This window comes from Aquarana catesbeiana, linkage group LG04, assembly GCF_042186555.1.
Source record: "Aquarana catesbeiana isolate 2022-GZ linkage group LG04, ASM4218655v1, whole genome shotgun sequence".
Taxonomy (NCBI): Eukaryota; Metazoa; Chordata; class Amphibia; order Anura; family Ranidae; genus Aquarana; species Aquarana catesbeiana.
In genome coordinates, this window is record NC_133327.1 from 370,419,152 (window position 1) to 370,437,550 (window position 18,399).

The window sequence follows — 18,399 nt, forward strand, 5'->3', positions numbered from 1 at the left end:
ACTTGCTAGAATTTTAACTATATGCAGCATGATCAAACACATATTTTAAAAAGAAATCTGCTAATCCTCTTGAGCGAATATTGGATAAGATGAAAGACTCCTGGCATCAATCTGCACATTAAAAAAAGGGGAGAGGAGGATTTCCTGGGATGGCAGTTTAACCTAACACTTGAGCAGAATGCTCAGAGTACAGCAAATTATTTTAATTGGCATGTTGAAATAATTGGGCATAAACGTGTGACATCTGCGGTACAGCATGTCTTCACTGCAGCAACTAAGCTGCATGTTCAAACACAATTGGAGAGGAGACAAATGGTTGGGATGGTCTACATTGCTCTACAGCCTCCAATCAGATTCAAACTCTTATATTTAAACACAATTTGGCTTACTGCTTTGAGACAACACAGAATGTGTCACACTAACAAATCTATACTTTTAAATGATATTTTAAAGAACCGTTGCAATACACACAGGTCATAACAAAAAAACATGTAAAACGTCGGACATGTAATAAATTGTTCTACTTTTAGTAGTCTTTAGTAAAGGAATTTACCCATTTTTCTTAAAGCATGTACTTGTATGAGAAAGTATCCTGTGGCGTTCCTGCCAGTCCCTCGGATTTCCTATTAAAGCGGTAGTAAACCGCCATGATTTTTTTAAATTTATTTTTTTTAAACCTGCAAGGTAAAATTATAATGTGCTAGTATGCATCAGCACATTATATGAAACTTACCTTAAACAAAGCCCTCCAGCAATGCGCATTCACCACTGACAGGGCTTCCATCTTCACCCAATCTTCTGGGTTTGCGTCCTCCGACCATTTTATTGGCCACGCCGTGATGGCATCACTACCGCACATGCGCGCGCAGGACTCTGAAGGAACGGTATGAGCATGCCGTTCCTTCAGAGAGCATGCATCGGTGACGTCACCGTCTCATTCACAAGAGAACATCTCCTAAACGGCGCACATTTAGGACATATTTACTGTACCTATTAGGCAAGACTTATTATGGGTTTACCTATAAGCAGGCCTGGACTGGGACAAAAAAATAGGCCTGGGAATTTTTGACTGAGCAGCCTGGGGTGGGGAGGGTCAGATGTTGGTGGGGTGGTTGGTGATGGGATATTCACAAAATCCCCCCCATTCCTCCTTCTAGCACAGATTCCCCCCCCCCCCCCCGCATTCCTCCTTCTAGCACAAATCTCCCCTTCATCCCTCCTTCTACCATTCCTCCTTCTAGCACAGATTCCCCCCCCCCGCATTCCTCCTTCTAGCACAAATCTCCCCCTTCCATTCCTCCTTCTAGCACAAATCTGCCCCTTCATTCCTCCTTTTAGCACAAATCCCCCCAGCCTCCATTCCTCCTCCTACTTCTAGCACAAATCCCCCCTCCATTCCTCCTTCTAGCACAAATCCACCTCCCTTCATTCCTCCTCCTACTTCTAGCACAAATCCCCCCTCCATTCCTCCTTCTAGCACAAATCCACCTCCCCCCTGCATTCTTCCTCCTAGCACAACCCCCCCCCCCCCCAATTCTGCCTTCTAGCACAAATCTCCCCTTCATTCCTCCTCCTAGCATAAATCCCTCCCCTCTCCATTCCTCCTTCTACCACAAATCTCCCCTTCATTCATCCTTCTAGCACCCCCCCCTCTTCTCCTTCTAGCGCACATCCCCCCCCCCCAATTCCTCTGTCTAGCACAAATCTCCCCCTTCATTCTATCCTCTAGCACAAATCCCCCCCCCATTCCTCCATCTATCACAAACCCCCCCTCCATTCTGCCTAGCACAAATCCCCCCCCCCCCATTCCTCCTTCTAGCACTACCTCCCCCCCCTAATTCCTTCTACCACAAATTCCCCTCCCTCCCCCCATTACCCTTTCCAGCATAGACAGCCCCCATCACCCTACTCCCCAAGCCCCCTCCCCTTCCAATCTTAGAGGATTAGAGTAGTGAGGAGGTGTGGAACGTGGGAAGGGGCGATTTATTAAGCCGTGTACCGTTCAAACTAAGAACGATCATTCTGCTGTATGAAGGAGCGCTTCACCGACAGGACGGGAGAGAGCACATAGAGCCCGCACCTCCTCCCGGCCGCTGACACTTCTCCTTTCCCCGCCTCGAGTGCAGGGATTGGGGAGAAGCTAAACGGACACAATGTCCATGGTGGGGGCCACAACTGAAATCGGGGGGGCTCTCCAGAACTCCCATGGAACTTTCCCTGGAGTGCAGGGCACATCTTCTGCCTCCCATGGGACAGGAACTGGCTGGACAGCACACAGAGGAGAGAGAGAGCCCTGCTGCTCAGTGCAACAGGCACCGCACTTGGTGGGATACGGCCATACAGAGCCCCTGTTGAGTCCTGTTCTCTGCCTCAGCATCAAGCCAGGGAGAGCATGGATCCAGCGCTCTGTGTGGCCGGGAGTCATAGCTGGAGAAGGGAGGTGTGCAGCGAGGATGGACATGCAGCCCGACAGCCCCTGGCCCACCGGGCAAATGCCTGGTCTGCCCTATGGCCAGTCTGGGCTTGCATATAGGTAAATATCAACCATGAAAGTTTACTCCCACTGTAAAAACGGACCACACTAAGTAGGAGAGCACACTGTAGTCAGTTCTCTAGCTGTACTGGGAACTCCGTGTGCTCTCCTCCAATAATCAGTCTTGCCCTGACACACCGCCTTTCGCTGGGAACATCAGTGTACTTCTGCTCTCCTCCCAACAGCTCTGTTGCAGCTGAGAACAGAGGGGAACTTATAAAAAAGAGAAAAAAAAGGTATTTACAGTGGGGACGGAAAGTATTCGGACCCCCTTAAATTTTTCACTCTTTGTTATATTGCAGCCATTTGCTAAAATCATTTAAATGACACACAGCACCCCATATTAACAGAAAAACACAGAATTGTTGACATTTTTGCAGATTTATTAAAAAAGAAAAACTGAAATATCACATGGTCCTAAGTATTCAGACCCTTTGCTCAGTATTTAGTAGAAGCACCCTTTTGATCTAATACATCCAGAGGTGAACTTATTCTTTAAATCCCAACTCCAGGAGTATTAAAAATTAAGCCTTGCAGCTGGGCTGCTGGTCTCAGCTTACAGAGGCAGCTGCGAGAGACTAGTCACAGCCTTAGAGGGACCCTGATGGGGTGAGCACTAAGGTAAATATTCCTCCTTATTCCTCTACCCCTAGACATGAGTGCTTAAAGTGTTTCCAAAGGTAAAACCATTTTTTACCTTAATGCATCCTCTGCATTAAGGTAAAAAAGTTTTTACCACTTCCGCAGCACCCCCCCCTCCCCCAACACTTACCTGACGCCTGGATCGATCCAGCGCTGGCAACAGTTCTTCTCTCTCCTCCTCTCTTCCCCAAAAGCAGAGATTGGGGGATGCTCTGTGCAATAGCACTGCAAAGAGCGGGTAAACATACAATATTTGTTATTTTAATTTAAAAAAAAATAATAAGCCTTTACAATCACTTTAATCCTAATAATGTGGGAAGCCCACTGCAAGGGTGGATTTTTGGGTAGTCCTGGAGTTGGGCTTTAACATGACACTAAACTATATCCTTATGGTCCAAAAATAACTTATAGCCATCCACTACCTAATGGCCCTGTAATCTATTTTTCAATGTTGCATTTTTCTGCCACTTTATAATGTCCTCTGTAAGCTCGCGAACCTCTCTTTTTCTACTCAATTCTATTTGTTTCCAACAAGCAGAGCACAGTAGTTGCGGTCATGTGCACTGCTCGATCCATGCTACAAATCACATAACCCCTAGTCTGTCTCAAGAGTGAGCATGAGGGTGGCTAGATTCAGGACCATGGAGAACATACAAAGCCACCCTCTAACATGAAGTGAGATCTTAGAAGCACAGAAAAGGAATTTGGAGATTTAGAGGAAGCTGATGGCAATAGAAGGTACTATTCTGAGTTTAAGTGGTACTAAACTCTGAACTACCACTTGTACCTACAGACAAGCCTATAATAAGGCTTGCCTGTAGGTACTGTGCATACCTCCTAAACTTGCACAGTTTAGGAGAAATTCAAAGTGCATGCAGTCAATGACATCACCGGTGCATGCGCTCTGAAGGTCCAGCTTACAGTGCCGAACCTTCAGAGCCTGTGCCAGAAACAGGCGCCCCCGCACGCATGCGCGGGAGTGACGTCATCGCGCCCCCAGCCACTCATGTAGCCAGAGGCCGCGAACCCGGAAGGAACACGGGTAAAGATGTCAGCCGTCTCAGCTCTGACATTTTGGCGTGGGAGGGCTTTGTTCTAAGGCAAGTCTATCATAATGTGTTAGTATTTGATGCACATTAGCACGTTATGACATTGCTTTGCAGGGATTATTTTTTTTTTTTGTAAACACCTGCAGTTTAAACAGTTTTGTGCCACTTTAGGTTTACAGACCTCATCATTGATGAATACACTTTAATTACTGGTATGACATTTTTATTTTGCGAATAATTATTGACAAAAAATGCCGATGTGATTTTCAGCAGCCTGTAATAAATTACTAGTTGTCATCTCTGCAAGTTTATTTTGTAACTCAACAGCTGATATGTGAGAGGCCCTGTTCTTGCACAGAGCTCCGCCAATTGAATTAAAAAGTTAGAAAATATACCTCTATGCAATAAGGCATAATAAAAACTAAATACGAAAAAAAAAAAAATTAGGTCCCTCTGCAAAGAAATGCAAATTTGGGACACTTTGTTTTGCTGTCTTTGGCTGGAAATAAAATTCTAGTGATAACACAAACATGTCTAATGTGTATGTGGGGATCAGTTTAACCATACATACCTGTAGGGTGTTAGGATATCAAGAGGTGGTGGATGTTCACACAACTCATAGGTTTCCTGGAGTGGAATTGGCAAGGTTCTGCGATCAAACAGCTGCTGATCCTGAATGGTAGAACTTCTAAAAGCTTTCCTCATTGTAATATCCTGCAATGAGACTGAAACACAAAAACAAATATAAATAATTGAACATGAACGGGTATGTGTAAATGAAAAATTATTACTTCAAATAGTAGTTTTTAAAACAAATGCTACAACAAATGATGCTGAATCTCCTACAGGACAAGTTAGTGAGTTAACAGCAGGAGCTCAAGTGGGATAACCTGAAACTTAGCTTAACAGAAAAAGTATAAAAATAATGACAAAAAGAAAAAAGTAATCAAAGGAAAGCAAGACTGCACTGTTATAGCAATTTAGGAGCAAGGGGCAAGGGGCAAGATTATTATGAATACTTGGTGTCTGGTTCTCTTTAAAACAAAACTGTCAGAAAAGAAAAGCTTTTACTGCTCACTTGTTTTAGAAGGTGCAGGCTATTTAGTCATGGCTCTGGAACAAGCATGTGCATATCACATATCCTGACATGCACATGCTTGTTCTATATCTGTAAATCAATAAGAATAAAAGCAAGAAAAAAAGATGCCCTTAAGTAAGCACATTCAAAAACAAGTCAGCAATTGCAGCTTCTAAATTTCTATTTTGACAGATCCCTAAAAGTCTATTTTTGAGTTGCCGGTATGTGGTTCTATCATTTGCTCCTACGCTATGCAACCGCTTTAGCCTGTAGCTCATGACCCAATTTTCTGTGCCGAGATTATTTTTTCTAGTATGTCAAAGCCTCACCACTGACACCACATCTGAACTTTATTTGATTGCCTAGACAACTTTAGGGTTTTTGCTACTGCATTGGGGGGCCGCATTAGCAACCGGGAGGGTGTTTCTACTGCCCTACAAGCTGATGTTAGACTTGCATTGCAAAAGGCCACAGTTCCAGCCATGGACAATTTTGTTTCTACTCTTACAACTCACAATACTTCATTCCTCCTCAAATGTGATGAAATTAAAAGAAAAGTCATCATGTATACCTATAATCCTTTGATACATCATAGAGTATGGCAAAGAAAGCATAGAATAAGCAATACTTTATCTCTTTCCCAAGAATTCTGTAAAATGGCACCGACAGATTTGTTGGTGGCCCTAAAAAAGATTTCAAACTGTTTATAGTAATTACTAATCTAAATTATTTAGTAATAAGTATTGCACAAGTCTTCAATCTTGTGATTAGTCAGTTGGCCTATTTACATGGAGAAAAATAGTCACTTCAAGCTGCTGTTTGGTATCCTCATGTGCAACACACCGGAACATGGACCAGAGAGGGCAAAGGAGCAAGTTGTCCAAGGGGATCACAAGAAAAATTATAGACCAAAATTGTCAAAGGTAAAAGGCTAAAAGACTTTCTACAAGCAGCTTGATCTTCCTGTAGCTACATTTGCAAATACCATTAAGAAGATTAAGGTCCATGGGAGTGTAGTTAACATCCCTGGACGTGGCCACGAGAAAAATTGACCCCAGATTGAACAGTAAAATAGTGCAAGTGGTTAGACATACAGATACAAGCTGAACTCCAAGGTTAAGGTACATCAGGGTCTGATCGCACCATGTGTCGCTTCTTCAGCGGCAGTAAGCTGAAAGGAAGAAGACTTAAGAGGACTCCATAGTAGAAAAAAAAACATAAAAAAGACAGACTGGAATTTGCTAAAATGCACATTGATTAATCACATGGCTTCTGGAGAATATCTTTTTAACAGATGATACAGAACTATAGCTCTCTAGAAAATGACATCAGCTCTTTGTTCACAGACAAAAAAAAAATCAAGCTTTCAAAAACAAAAAACAAAAAGAAAGAAAGAAGAACACCATACCCACTGTGAAGGGGATTTATTTGTTTTGGGGCTACTATGCTGTGTCTGGTGTTTGTTACACTAACATTTCATATTCCTGATATGTGCCTGTTGTACCATGAACTTGTGCTAAAAGTATTCTGTTCTCTTTGTATTGCTTCCTTTGTGTTAAATAACTGGTGATCCTGCCAGTCCTCATGCTTTCACATTTTAAACTGACCACACTAAGCACAGCCCTTCCCACTGTGGTCAGTTTTCTGTTTTTTGTGTTGGGAGCACAGCCTTCTTCTCTCCCAAGGGCCAAGACTTTGTGTGTGTGTGTGTGTGTGTGTGTGTGTGTGTGTTTGGGGGGGGGGGGGGGGGGGTCAGAGCACACACACACAGCTTTTCACTGGGAAGATCATTGCATCTCCTTTGCCTCCCTGCTGATAGGCCCCTCTGCATTCTCCACCCATATCTCCAATGCAGCTGAAAACAAAAGTGATCACTTCTAAAAAAAATATATATATATATTAAACATATACACTCACACACAGTATTCAATTTTGTTGCCAGTTTTTTAATATTAATAGCTGTATGTTGAGTTATTTTGAGGGGACAGCAAATTTACACTGTTATACAAGCTGTACACTCACTATACATTGTAGCAAAGTGTCATTTCTTCAGTCTTGTCACATGAAATGATGTGGATGTGTGTGTGTATATATATATATATAAAACATACACATATATATATATATATATATACACACAAACACACACACACACACACACACACATTTTGCCTTGCAGTTCTATTTTAAACTGAGAAGGTTGTTTTGCAAGGGGAGGGTTCACCTATACTTTAAATCTACGGAGGGCACAAGGAAATCTTAGTAAGTTTAAAGAATTCTATAGTATAATATACTGCCCAGTGTCGGAAAGAATAAAGGACCCAAATGTCCGGGAACATAACTTTGGAGTATTCTAAATGGCTCTCTATGAGCCTTGATCTAAATTCTATCGAACATCTATGAAAATAGCTGAAACATACAGTCTGGAGAAGGCACCCTTCAAACAGGAGACAGCTGGAGCAGTTTGCTCGAGAAGAATGGGCCAAACTACGTGTTGGCAGGTACAGAAGTGTCATTGAGAGCTACAGAAATAGCCTGTTTGCAGTGAGTGCCTCCAAAAGGTTGTTCAACAAAATATTAAGTATGGGGACCTATCATTTTTGCCCCGGTCCTTTGTTTTATTATTTAAAATACTCTGTTAAGTCAAAAGCAAATTCAATTGCAATGATGGATGACTATTTTGTCAGTTTTAAGATATTTTAGTTAGTGAATTAAGGATTCTTCTGTGTTGTGAAATGTAAATCTCTAAAATCGAAGACATTAAAAACAGACCATGGTGTAATATTATTAGAATCGTGGGCATCCTTGAAAATATAGAAGGGAACAATGCTAGAGAATTCATTGAATAATGGCTCATTTCATAAAGGTAAAGACACCCTCTAGCCCAGGGTTCTTCAAACTGCGGCCCTCCAGGTGTTCAGGAACTACAATTCCCATCATGCCTAGTCATGTCTGTGAATGTCAGAGTTTTACAATGCCTCATGGGATGTGTAGTTCTGCAACAGCTGGAGGGCCGTAGTTTGAGGATCCCTGCTCTAGCCCCTGCAGTAGGCCCCAATCCCTCCTTCCTGAAAATTCACAGAGACCTCTTTTGATCCCTTTACGGAACTATAGAGATAAGGAACACATCCTTCAAAAAGCACTTGAGCTCAGGGAGTCACTGTTGGTCAGTTTTAAAGTGATGCTCTTTCCTGATTTTTCACAAGAGGTCCCTAAAAAGAGAGTCACATTTAAGAAGTTAAAAAGCAACTCAAACAACTACATCCACAGCTCTGGGCAAATGTTTTGAGAATGACACAAACATTAATTTTTCACAAAGTCTGCTGCCTCAGTATTAATGATGGCAAAGAATGCTATGGTGGCAGAATGGTATGAAGAGTGATCAGATGAATTGCAAATTCGCTCTTTGCAATGAAAATTAACTTAATCCCAAAAAAACATTTCCACTGCATTTCAGCCCTGCCACAAAAGGACCAGCTGACATGTCAGTGATTCTCTCATTAACAAAGGTGTCAGTGTTGACAAGGACAAGGCTGGAAATCACTCTGTAATGCTGATCGAGTTAGAATAACAGACTGAAAGCTTTAAAAAGAGGGTGCTGCTTGAAATCATTGTTCTTCCTCTGTTAACCATTGTCTGGACTATTGGGGTTAAAAATAATTCCTAGGGCCTTTGCATCATATATTTTTCATATCTATTTTATGAACACGACAGAAGCCATTTTGGATGGATGGAAAAGGACCTAGGGGTCCTAGTAGCTTGCAATGCCAAGCTGCTGCTAACAAAGCAAACAGAATATTGGCATGCATTAAACAGGGGATCAACTCCAGAGATAAAACGATAATTCTCCCGCTCTACAAGACTCTGGTCCGGCCGCACCTAGAGTATGCTGTCCAGTTCTGGGCACCAGTCCTCAGGAAGGATGTACTGGAAATGGAGCGAGTACAAAGAAGGTCATCAAAGCTAATAAAGGGTCTGGAGGATATTAGTTATGAAGAAAGGTTGCGAGCACTGAACTTATTCTCTCTGGAGAAGAGACGCTTGAGAGGGAATATGATTTCAATATACAAATACCGTACTGGTGACCCCACAAAACATTTTGCAGAAGGGAGTTTAACAAGACTCGTGGCCACTCATTAAAATTAGAAGAAAAGAAGTTTAACCTTAAACTAGAAAAATTATAAAATACCGCGCTTCCCTATACCCCCCAAGCTGCAGTCCTAATCCTCAGGTAAAAGAATCAAGTAAGTATAGCAATAAAAAGAACTGCGCTAAAAAACTAAATAAATTAAATTGAATTAAAATAAATTAAAATAAATAGATACACAAAATAACTCAGAAAATGTATTGCATTCCCCTATTAATCACATCTGTGAACCCAAGTAACCACACAATACCAATCAGATATCTTGATATATCAGAAATTATCGTGAAGCACTTAATTCAAAATAGACAAGTGACAGAAATCCAAAAAGTCTGTGACAATAGAAATGGCTCAGGAAATCAGCAGTCCTTAGTGCAAAACAAATCCACCGATAGTGATTGAAGACTTTTAGTGAAAAAGCATCTCGTGAACAGAATCCACCACCTATAACAATATGTGCTTACCAGAGGTAAGCTATAATGGAGCTTATGTTCGAAATCCACTCCGTGGGGACACCAACATCGATCTCGGCATGGAGGAGGACCACCCGAAACCCACCAATAGAAGGGTCGATTATTCAGCAATGGACACCAGCTCCAATCACCCCTCCAGGGGTATCTCGCATGTAGGACGGCCTTAGTGCCCAGATGGTGTTTCCAGCATTGACCAATGCTGGAAACACCATCTGGGCACTAAGGCCGTCCTACATGCGAGATACCCCTGGAGGGGTGATTGGAGCTGGTGTCCATTGCTGAATAATCGACCCTTCTATTGGTGGGTTTCGGGTGGTCCTCCTCCATGCCGAGATCGATGTTGGTGTCCCCACGGAGTGGATTTCGAACATAAGCTCCATTATAGCTTACCTCTGGTAAGCACATATTGTTATAGGTGGTGGATTCTGTTCACGAGATGCTTTTTCACTAAAAGTCTTCAATCACTATCGGTGGATTTGTTTTGCACTAAGGACTGCTGATTTCCTGAGCCATTTCTATTGTCACAGACTTTTTGGATTTCTGTCACTTGTCTATTTTGAATTAAGTGCTTCACGATAATTTCTGATATATCAAGATATCTGATTGGTATTGTGTGGTTACTTGGGTTCACAGATGTGATTAATAGGGGAATGCAATACATTTTCTGAGTTATTTTGTGTATCTATTTATTTTAATTTATTTTAATTCAATTTAATTTATTTAGTTTTTTAGCGCAGTTCTTTTTATTGCTATGCTTAACCTTAAACTACACAGAGGGTTTTTTACTGTAAGAGCGGCAAGGATGTGGATTTTTTTCAACCTCACCTACTATGTAACTATGCTTCTATATTTTTTTCTAAAGAGGTTAACTTTAGTTCATTGTCTTTGAAACTAAGAATCCCTCACAAAAGGGTTTGTAAGAGACTCTAAGGAACCTTACATATCAGCTTAGATAATAAATTAAAGGTCTGGACACTTAGTAAAATGAACACAATAAGGGAACCATGAGCTCTCAGACCTAATTTTTGCTTCCAGGATTGAGAAACAAGGCCTTATTCACAAGAAAAACATATGGTTTGCGCTGAATAAGCAATCATAATAACAATAGTGCCCAATATATTAGTAAATTATATTGGAGTAGTTATAGGCATGATTAAGTGAACAATGTCACATATTTTGGTTTCTGCATTTATATATATATATATATATATATATATATATATATATATATATTTATTTATTATTATTATACAGGATTTATATAGCGCCGACAGTTTAAGCAGTGCTTTACAACATTAGGGCAGACAGTACAAGTGCAATACAATTCAATACAGGAGGAATCAGAGGGCCCTGCTCGTTAGAGCTTAAAACACATTAGTGTCTCGAGCCTCTCCACCTTTTAGGTTCAATAGTAAACACCTGCCAATGCAGATTTGAATGCAATGTCCACTTGATTCCTATGTGTTTTGCTTAGCTGTCTGGGTTATTCTCATAGGTCTCAGATAGCTTTCTAGGTACTCTGGGGTAGCTGTTAGATTGAAAAACCCTTTATACTACTAAGTGGTTTTATAATACGTTTTACTTTTCTGCCCTGTGTTGCTGTTTTATTTGTTTTGCATGAATATGTAATTATGTGTATTGTTATAAAAATATCGTAAAACTCTCTAAAATAAAATGGAAAAACACCCATAACCCAGATTTTGCCTTTTGTTACAAGTTCTCCAGAACAAGCTATACATTTCCTGGGTCAGGAGGATTTCTTATTCCAGAAGGTGAGGAGGCTTGGAAACTGAAGCTCTATAGCCATGCTACCCAACACCACTGATAATATGGAAATGTTTCCATTACAAGAGCAGAAGGTTTCTCTTATTTCTCACAAGTCTCAAAAAAGATCAGACGTGGGCTTACAAAAGAGCACTTGTGACAAAGGCTGAAAGAACGTTCTAATTCAACATTAATTTGTGTCCATTGTACAGTATTATTTGCATTTCACAGCAGTCAGGCTTTCTTTACATGCTGAATTGTGGCATTACTTTTCAGACTTTTTACTTATATGTGACTTCATTGCACAATAAAACTGGATTTATTCAATCACTTTGCTTTATTTAATTCTGAGAAACATTTTGGTACAAGTGTTCTGGGTTTGACATTATTAGCAAAAGCCAAATCACCTGCAAGTTTTCCGAAGCAGATCCCTAGGATTCCGTGGGACAGAACATAATGCACTATTTGTAAAAGGTCAATATTCCTTTTCCTTTTTCATAAGTACCGTCCCATGTATCTATTTATAAAGCTGCTGTGTGCATTCTGTCCAATCATTTTCACCATATTTTAACAAAATGAGAAAATCCATCAAAATCATTTCTGGAGACTGCAAATTTTTAAATATTTATTTCCCAAAAAATTGAATTTTATCTAAAGATTAAATAAAATCAAGTTAGGATGGATTAAAATGACAAGTGATCATTTTTAACTGCTCAAAGTTTTTGGTAGGGGTGCCCCAAACTCAGCATAAAAGGCCCATGCTTGACAGTATGCTGAAGAGAAAGACTACAGTTCTCTAAGTGAGAACAGTGGTCTCTCCAAATACAATATGCCCCCCCCCACTGACAATTATTAATATGAATTTTAAAATTTGTATACACATTACAGTTGCTCTGCAGTGATAACCTTGTAATTTATTTACAGGTTGAACATTGTAGGATGGAAAAGGACCTGGGGGTCCTAGTAGTAGGCTCAGCAATGGCATGCAATGCCAAGCTGCTGCTAACAAAGCAAACAGAATATTGGCATGCATTAAAAAGGGGGATCAACTCCAGAGATAAAACGATAATTCTCCCGCTCTAAAAGACTCTGGTCCGGCCGCACCTAGAGTATGCTGTCCAGTTCTGGGCACCAGTCCTCAGAAAGGATGTACTGGAAATGGAGCGAGTACAAAGAAGGGCAACAAAGCTAACAAGGGGTCTGGAGGATATTAGTTAGGAAGAAAGGTTGCGAGCACTGAACTCATTCTCTCTGGATAAAAGACGCTTGAGAGGGGATATGATTTCAATATACAAATACCATACTGGTGACCCCACAATAGGGATAAAATTTTTTTGCAGAAGGGAGTTTAACAAGACTCGTGGCCATGCATTAAAATTAGAAGAAAAAAGGTTTAACCTTAAACTACGTAGAGGGTTCTTTACTGTAAGAGCGGCAAGGATGTGAAATTCCCTTTCACAGGTGGCGGTATCAGCGGGGGGGGGGGGGGGGGGGGGGGGTGGCATTGATAGTTTCAAGAAACTATTAGATAAGCACCTGAACGACCGCAACATACAGGGATATACAATGTAATACTGACATATAATCACACACATAGGATGGACTTGTGTCTTTTTTCAACCTCACCAACTATGTAACTTTTCTTCAGGTGGATTGATTGCTTTCTAAGGTTTTCACTAATCACACTAGTTTGCACTGCATAGCAATAAAGATCTCCAAGGTAAAATTGCATAAACTGGATGTAAATATCTTAAATTTAACAGCGAGGTAAGGTTAAGTGAAATGAAAAATTAAGGACCTAATTTGACTGTCTTTATTCTTAGACCTGAAGGACTTAAACTTCCGGAAAGATGCTTTTTACTTCACAACCCAATAACCCTATATCACAGGGCTAGGGAAAAAAAAAAAACACAATATACACTCAATATATGAGTCTTTTAAAGACAAGTTCTTTGCAATATTGCACTGCGGAAAAATATTTAAGTATAAAAGACAATGGAGGTGCTACTGTGCACACGCACAAAATGTCCCCTACACAAATCCACATTAAGAGTATATGCATGTAAAGATGCATGGATGTGCATTCTAATGTGAACAAGTGCTTGTGAACAGCTGCAGGCAACGAGGAGGTGTTGGGAGCCAAATGCATTAATTTCCAGCTGTTGAATATTGGAACACAGTAAGTGCCTTCAGCTGGCAAATCCATGTAAAATAAACCGCTTTGTGTTGAAAAATCTTTCTCAGCGTTCACTGTCAAACAGCAGGGGCAGAACTAGAAAACATTTTGTTGTACTTGGGCATTTGATAACTTAGAGGAAAATGCTGCCAATCTCTTATATAATAAAGGGACTATAAATTAGATACCTGTGGTAATGCATTATCTGCAAAATGCATGCAAATGCTTTCTGGATCAAACCAAGAAACACTCCAAATTTTCAATGTAACATTTTTGGTAATACAGAACTATGGTGGCAGTATTTAGGTATGGAGCCTAGATTTGGTAAATAGTCACAGAATTCTTCAAAAGACACTGGTAAAGACCTTAAATGGTACCTGTATGTTTACTTCCAAAAAACACTTTTGAGAAGCAGGATAGGGAAGGCAGAAACCGTACTCAGTGGTTGATTTTATAAAACTGGAGCATGCAAAATCTGGTGCAGCTCTGCATAGAAACCAACGAGCTTCCAGATTTTATGGGCAACCCAGCTGGCAAGAATAACTTGCCACAAATTTGCGGCAGTGTTGAATTGTAAGTCTCTTAACTTGCTGCACATTTTCACTGGCAAGTTGTACACTTGCAGAGCACTTGAAGCTGTCTAGTTGATACTTTTCCAATTTGTAGAAAATTTGCGTGGCAAGTCTCTAGCAAGAGCAAAGTTGCAGTGGTGAGTCTACAGCAAGAGCTCTGCAAGTCCACAGCATGAAAATTCGGCCACAGTTACCCCTTTGGTGGGATAACTGTTGCACAACATAACTGAACTAGAACTTCCTGCAAAATTGCAGAATGTTTGCAAAGAAAGTTGATCTGGAGTCATGTAGTGTGGACTTGCTGTAATTGTGCAACAAACTTGTAAAGTCTGGCAAGTCTAGCAATAGCTTAGCAAGTCATTTTCAACAATTAGTACATTTAGGAAGTTTTATGTTCAATGCTGACTCCAGTCTTGTGTGCCTGCACACTTTCTACGTTTACCGCAGTAATTTGTCTTCTACAGCTTTACAGGGGCTTTTCTAATTATGTTGCAAGGGTCCATTACAAGATTTTGTCATGGGAAACCAGCAGGCATGGGGGTACTAGGTCCAGTATAACGTGGTATATGGACAGATATGTCCTATATTAATTAAGCACCGTTTGGATGTGTAAAGGCCCGTACACACAATCTGACTTTTTGACAACAAACATGCAAATTAGCTGTTTTGGAGCAACATCCGACCGTGTGTACGCTCCATTGGACAAACTTTTTCTTTTATTGGGTGTGCGAACGCACAAACTTTCCGGCAACAAAAGTCCGATGGAGCAAAGTTTGATCGTGTGTACACAAAACCATCGTAACCACAGTATGCAGCCGCGAGAATGTTTCCAACGTGATCCCATTGCGCTGGTTCTTGGCGACAGGGTACTGTACAGTATCTCGCACTGGCTGCAATAGGAAAAACATTTTCCTACTGTGGCAGGCGCGAGAGGGAATTCCCCTCTGGGGGAATACCAGCCCTTCGGTCTGGTATGGGTTTTAAGGGGAACCCCCTACACCGAAAAAACGGCGTGGGGGCCCCAAAATCCATACCAGACCCTTATCCGAGCACGCAGCCCGGCCGGGCAGGAAAGGGGGTGGGGACGAGCGAGTGCCCCCCCTCCTGAACCGTACCAGGCCGCATGCCCTCAACATGGGGGGGTGGGTGCTTTGGGGGAGGGAGGCGCCCTGCGCCCCCCCCCCAAAGCACCTTGTCCCCATGTTGATGAGGACAAGGGTTTCTTCCCGACAACCCTGGTCATTGGTTGTCGGGGTCTGCGGGCGAGGGGCTTATCGGAATCCGGGAGCCCCCTTTAATAAGGGGGCCCCCAAATCCCGGCCCCCCACCCTATGTGAATGAGTATGGGGTACATCGTACCCCTACCCATTCACCTAGGGAAAAAAGTGTCAATAATAAAAAAAAAAAGGATCTCTCAATCTATGGATAGTGTAGGACCCACTAATCATGGGGTACTTTGTCGCAGTAAGTGGGCTTAGCACCATATAGCAATATGGTGTGACCAAATCCCAATATTTTTTTATAATGTTTTTTTGAAAATGTTTAGGCCCGGGGCATGCTGGGACTGTGACGTCATAAGGTTGCGTGGTCATGTCATCCGATGACCACGCCCCCTTATGACGTCAAAGTCCCAGCATGCCCCAGGACTGTGACGTCATAAGGGGGCGGGGTCACCACCTATATAAGTCATTGCGGCGTGCTCAGACAGCATTACAGCGGGAGAGAGCGTCGTGTCAACATCGGGAGAAGAGGGAAGAAGACGACGCAGAAGTCCGGGCCACCGCTAGCAAAAGAGCAGCAGAAGATAGCGGAGGAGCCGGCAGAAAAACCGGACACCGGGAGAAGAGGTCGAACAATGGGAGAAGAGGCCAGAGAACGGGAGAAGAACCGGACACCGGGAGAAGAGGCCGGAGAGAGCGGCGAAGTTGGAAGACGACCCCCGAAGTCGGAAGAAGACCCCAGGAGCTGTCTAATAAATTACTATAAAAACCTGTGTAGTGTGATTTTTTTTTATTGACACTTTTTTCCCTAGGTGAATGGGTAGGGGTATGATGTACCCCATACTCATTCACATAGGGTGGGGGGCCGGGATCTGGGGGCCCCTTATTAAAGGGGGCTCCCGGATTCCAATAAGCCCTCGCCCACAGACACCGACAACCAACCGCCAGGGTTGTCGGGAAGAGGCCCTTGTTCTCATCAACATGGGGACATGGTGCTTTAGGGTGGGGGGGCCGCAGGGCGCCCCCCTCCCCCAAAGCACCCACCCCCCATGTTGAGGGCATGTGGCCTCGTACAGCTCAGGAGGGGGGGCGCTCGCTCGTCCCCACCCCCTTTCCTGACCGGCCGGGCTGCGTGCTCAGATAAGGGTCTGGTTTGGATTTCGGGGGGACTCCCATGCCGTTTTTTTCGGAGTAGGGGTTCCCCTTAAAATCCATACCAGACCTAAGGGCCTGGTATGCCCTTGGAGGGGAACCCATGCTGGTTTTTTATTTAAAATTTGGCGTGGGGGGGCGTGGCCAAGATGGCGCTGTGAGCGGTTGGTTCTTTAGTGAGCTCCGCTACTCCGTCTGTACAATCCGGATTCATCGGCTCTAATATCGCAGTAATTGCATCCCCGCTGACTGGGGGGACCCAGGGACTCCCTATCCATTAAAGACAGAGGAGATTTTTCGATTCCTGGCCCGAGATCGGCTCCCGGCCTACCGCGGGTGACTAGGCCGAAAGCCGCAGCCTTTCCTGTCGGCCCGCGCGGCGAGCCGGGAGGCCTCTGCCGTGGTCGGATCTGTTCCCAGGCCTCATCGGATGCCGCAGACTGTGGATGGAGGAGGGTGAGCTGAATCTGAACGGTAGATACCCTGTGATCTGGCCCTGAACTTTGCTTCTCTCCTCCCCACGTTTTACTAGACCGCGGCCTCTCCTGGAGCTCTGGGCCGTCAGTGTGACTGGAGGATCGCCGGACCCTCCTGCTCTGGTAGAGGAGGCCCTGGGACAGCTGAGGAGGACTGCCTGATAGCAGGAGCGGATCCTAGAGCGCCCACATCCCTCCCACCCAGGCTGTGCAGGGAGGTGGATGGGCTGAACATCCTTATTGGTCAGTGTAGGCCTGAACTAGTCTGCTTCTGCACCATATATTTGCAGGTGAGGGGGAGAACTATTAAAGGGGACATTCACTTTACCCTACCTACTGCCTGAGTACTCCTCACTTTGCGGACAGGTTCCCACAGCCAGCTGTTGATAATCGCCCAGATCTGGGCCACTGTTACCTGAATGAGGCGCAGGAACTCCAGCGCAAAATATAACAAAGGGGGTCAAAAGTTGACCTTCCCACCACAACCGGACTCCCCTCAGACGCTCAGCTGTCCCCCCCGGAGGCCCTCCATACACGCAGCACCCAAAGGGCTCCGCAGACAATCACTATGGAGTCAGATGACTCTCGGCCCCCCTGGCTGGCGGATGTTATGGCGGCCATTGCTACTTGCCAATCCACACTAACAACAAAGATTGAAGCAGTCCAGCTGGATATGGGTCTAATTCGCCAGGATATTGATAAAATCCGATCGCGAGTCACTGAGACGGAGCAGAGACTGAGTACCACTGAAGACACCATTGCAGAACATGGAGCATCACTCCATACGCTTCAAACCAAAGTAAAGGCCCTTGAATACAAAGCTGAGGATGCGGAGAACAGAAACCGGCGTAATAATTGTTGGATTACCGGAGGTGGCGGAGGGAAACAACCCTACCTCCTTTATAGAGGGTCTGCTTCGTGATCTCTTACCCGAGGCCCGCTGGTCACCTTACTTCACGGTGGAGAGGGCCCACCGCATCCCGCCTAAGCCGGGGCCTCCTGGATCCCCCCCTCGCACCTTCATCCTCCATCTCCTTAGTTTCAGAGACAGAGACGAAGTCCTCTGCACCTCTAGAAACGTAGGGGACCTCAGATTCCAGAACACGAAGTTGATGATCTT

At 43.4% G+C, this 18,399-nt stretch overlaps 1 protein-coding gene across 3 annotated transcripts in view; it reads right to left on the minus strand.

Annotated features, from left to right (window-relative positions):
* Positions 1–18,399, minus strand: part of WASF1 (WASP family member 1) — a 190,709-nt gene that overhangs the window by 17,955 nt on the left and 154,355 nt on the right. For all 3 annotated transcript variants that reach the window (XM_073627065.1, XM_073627063.1, XM_073627064.1), the window contains one exon: positions 4,796–4,949. In XM_073627065.1, the coding sequence (XP_073483166.1) occupies positions 4,796–4,949 (154 nt within the window). The remainder of the gene's footprint in view (positions 1–4,795; positions 4,950–18,399) is intronic.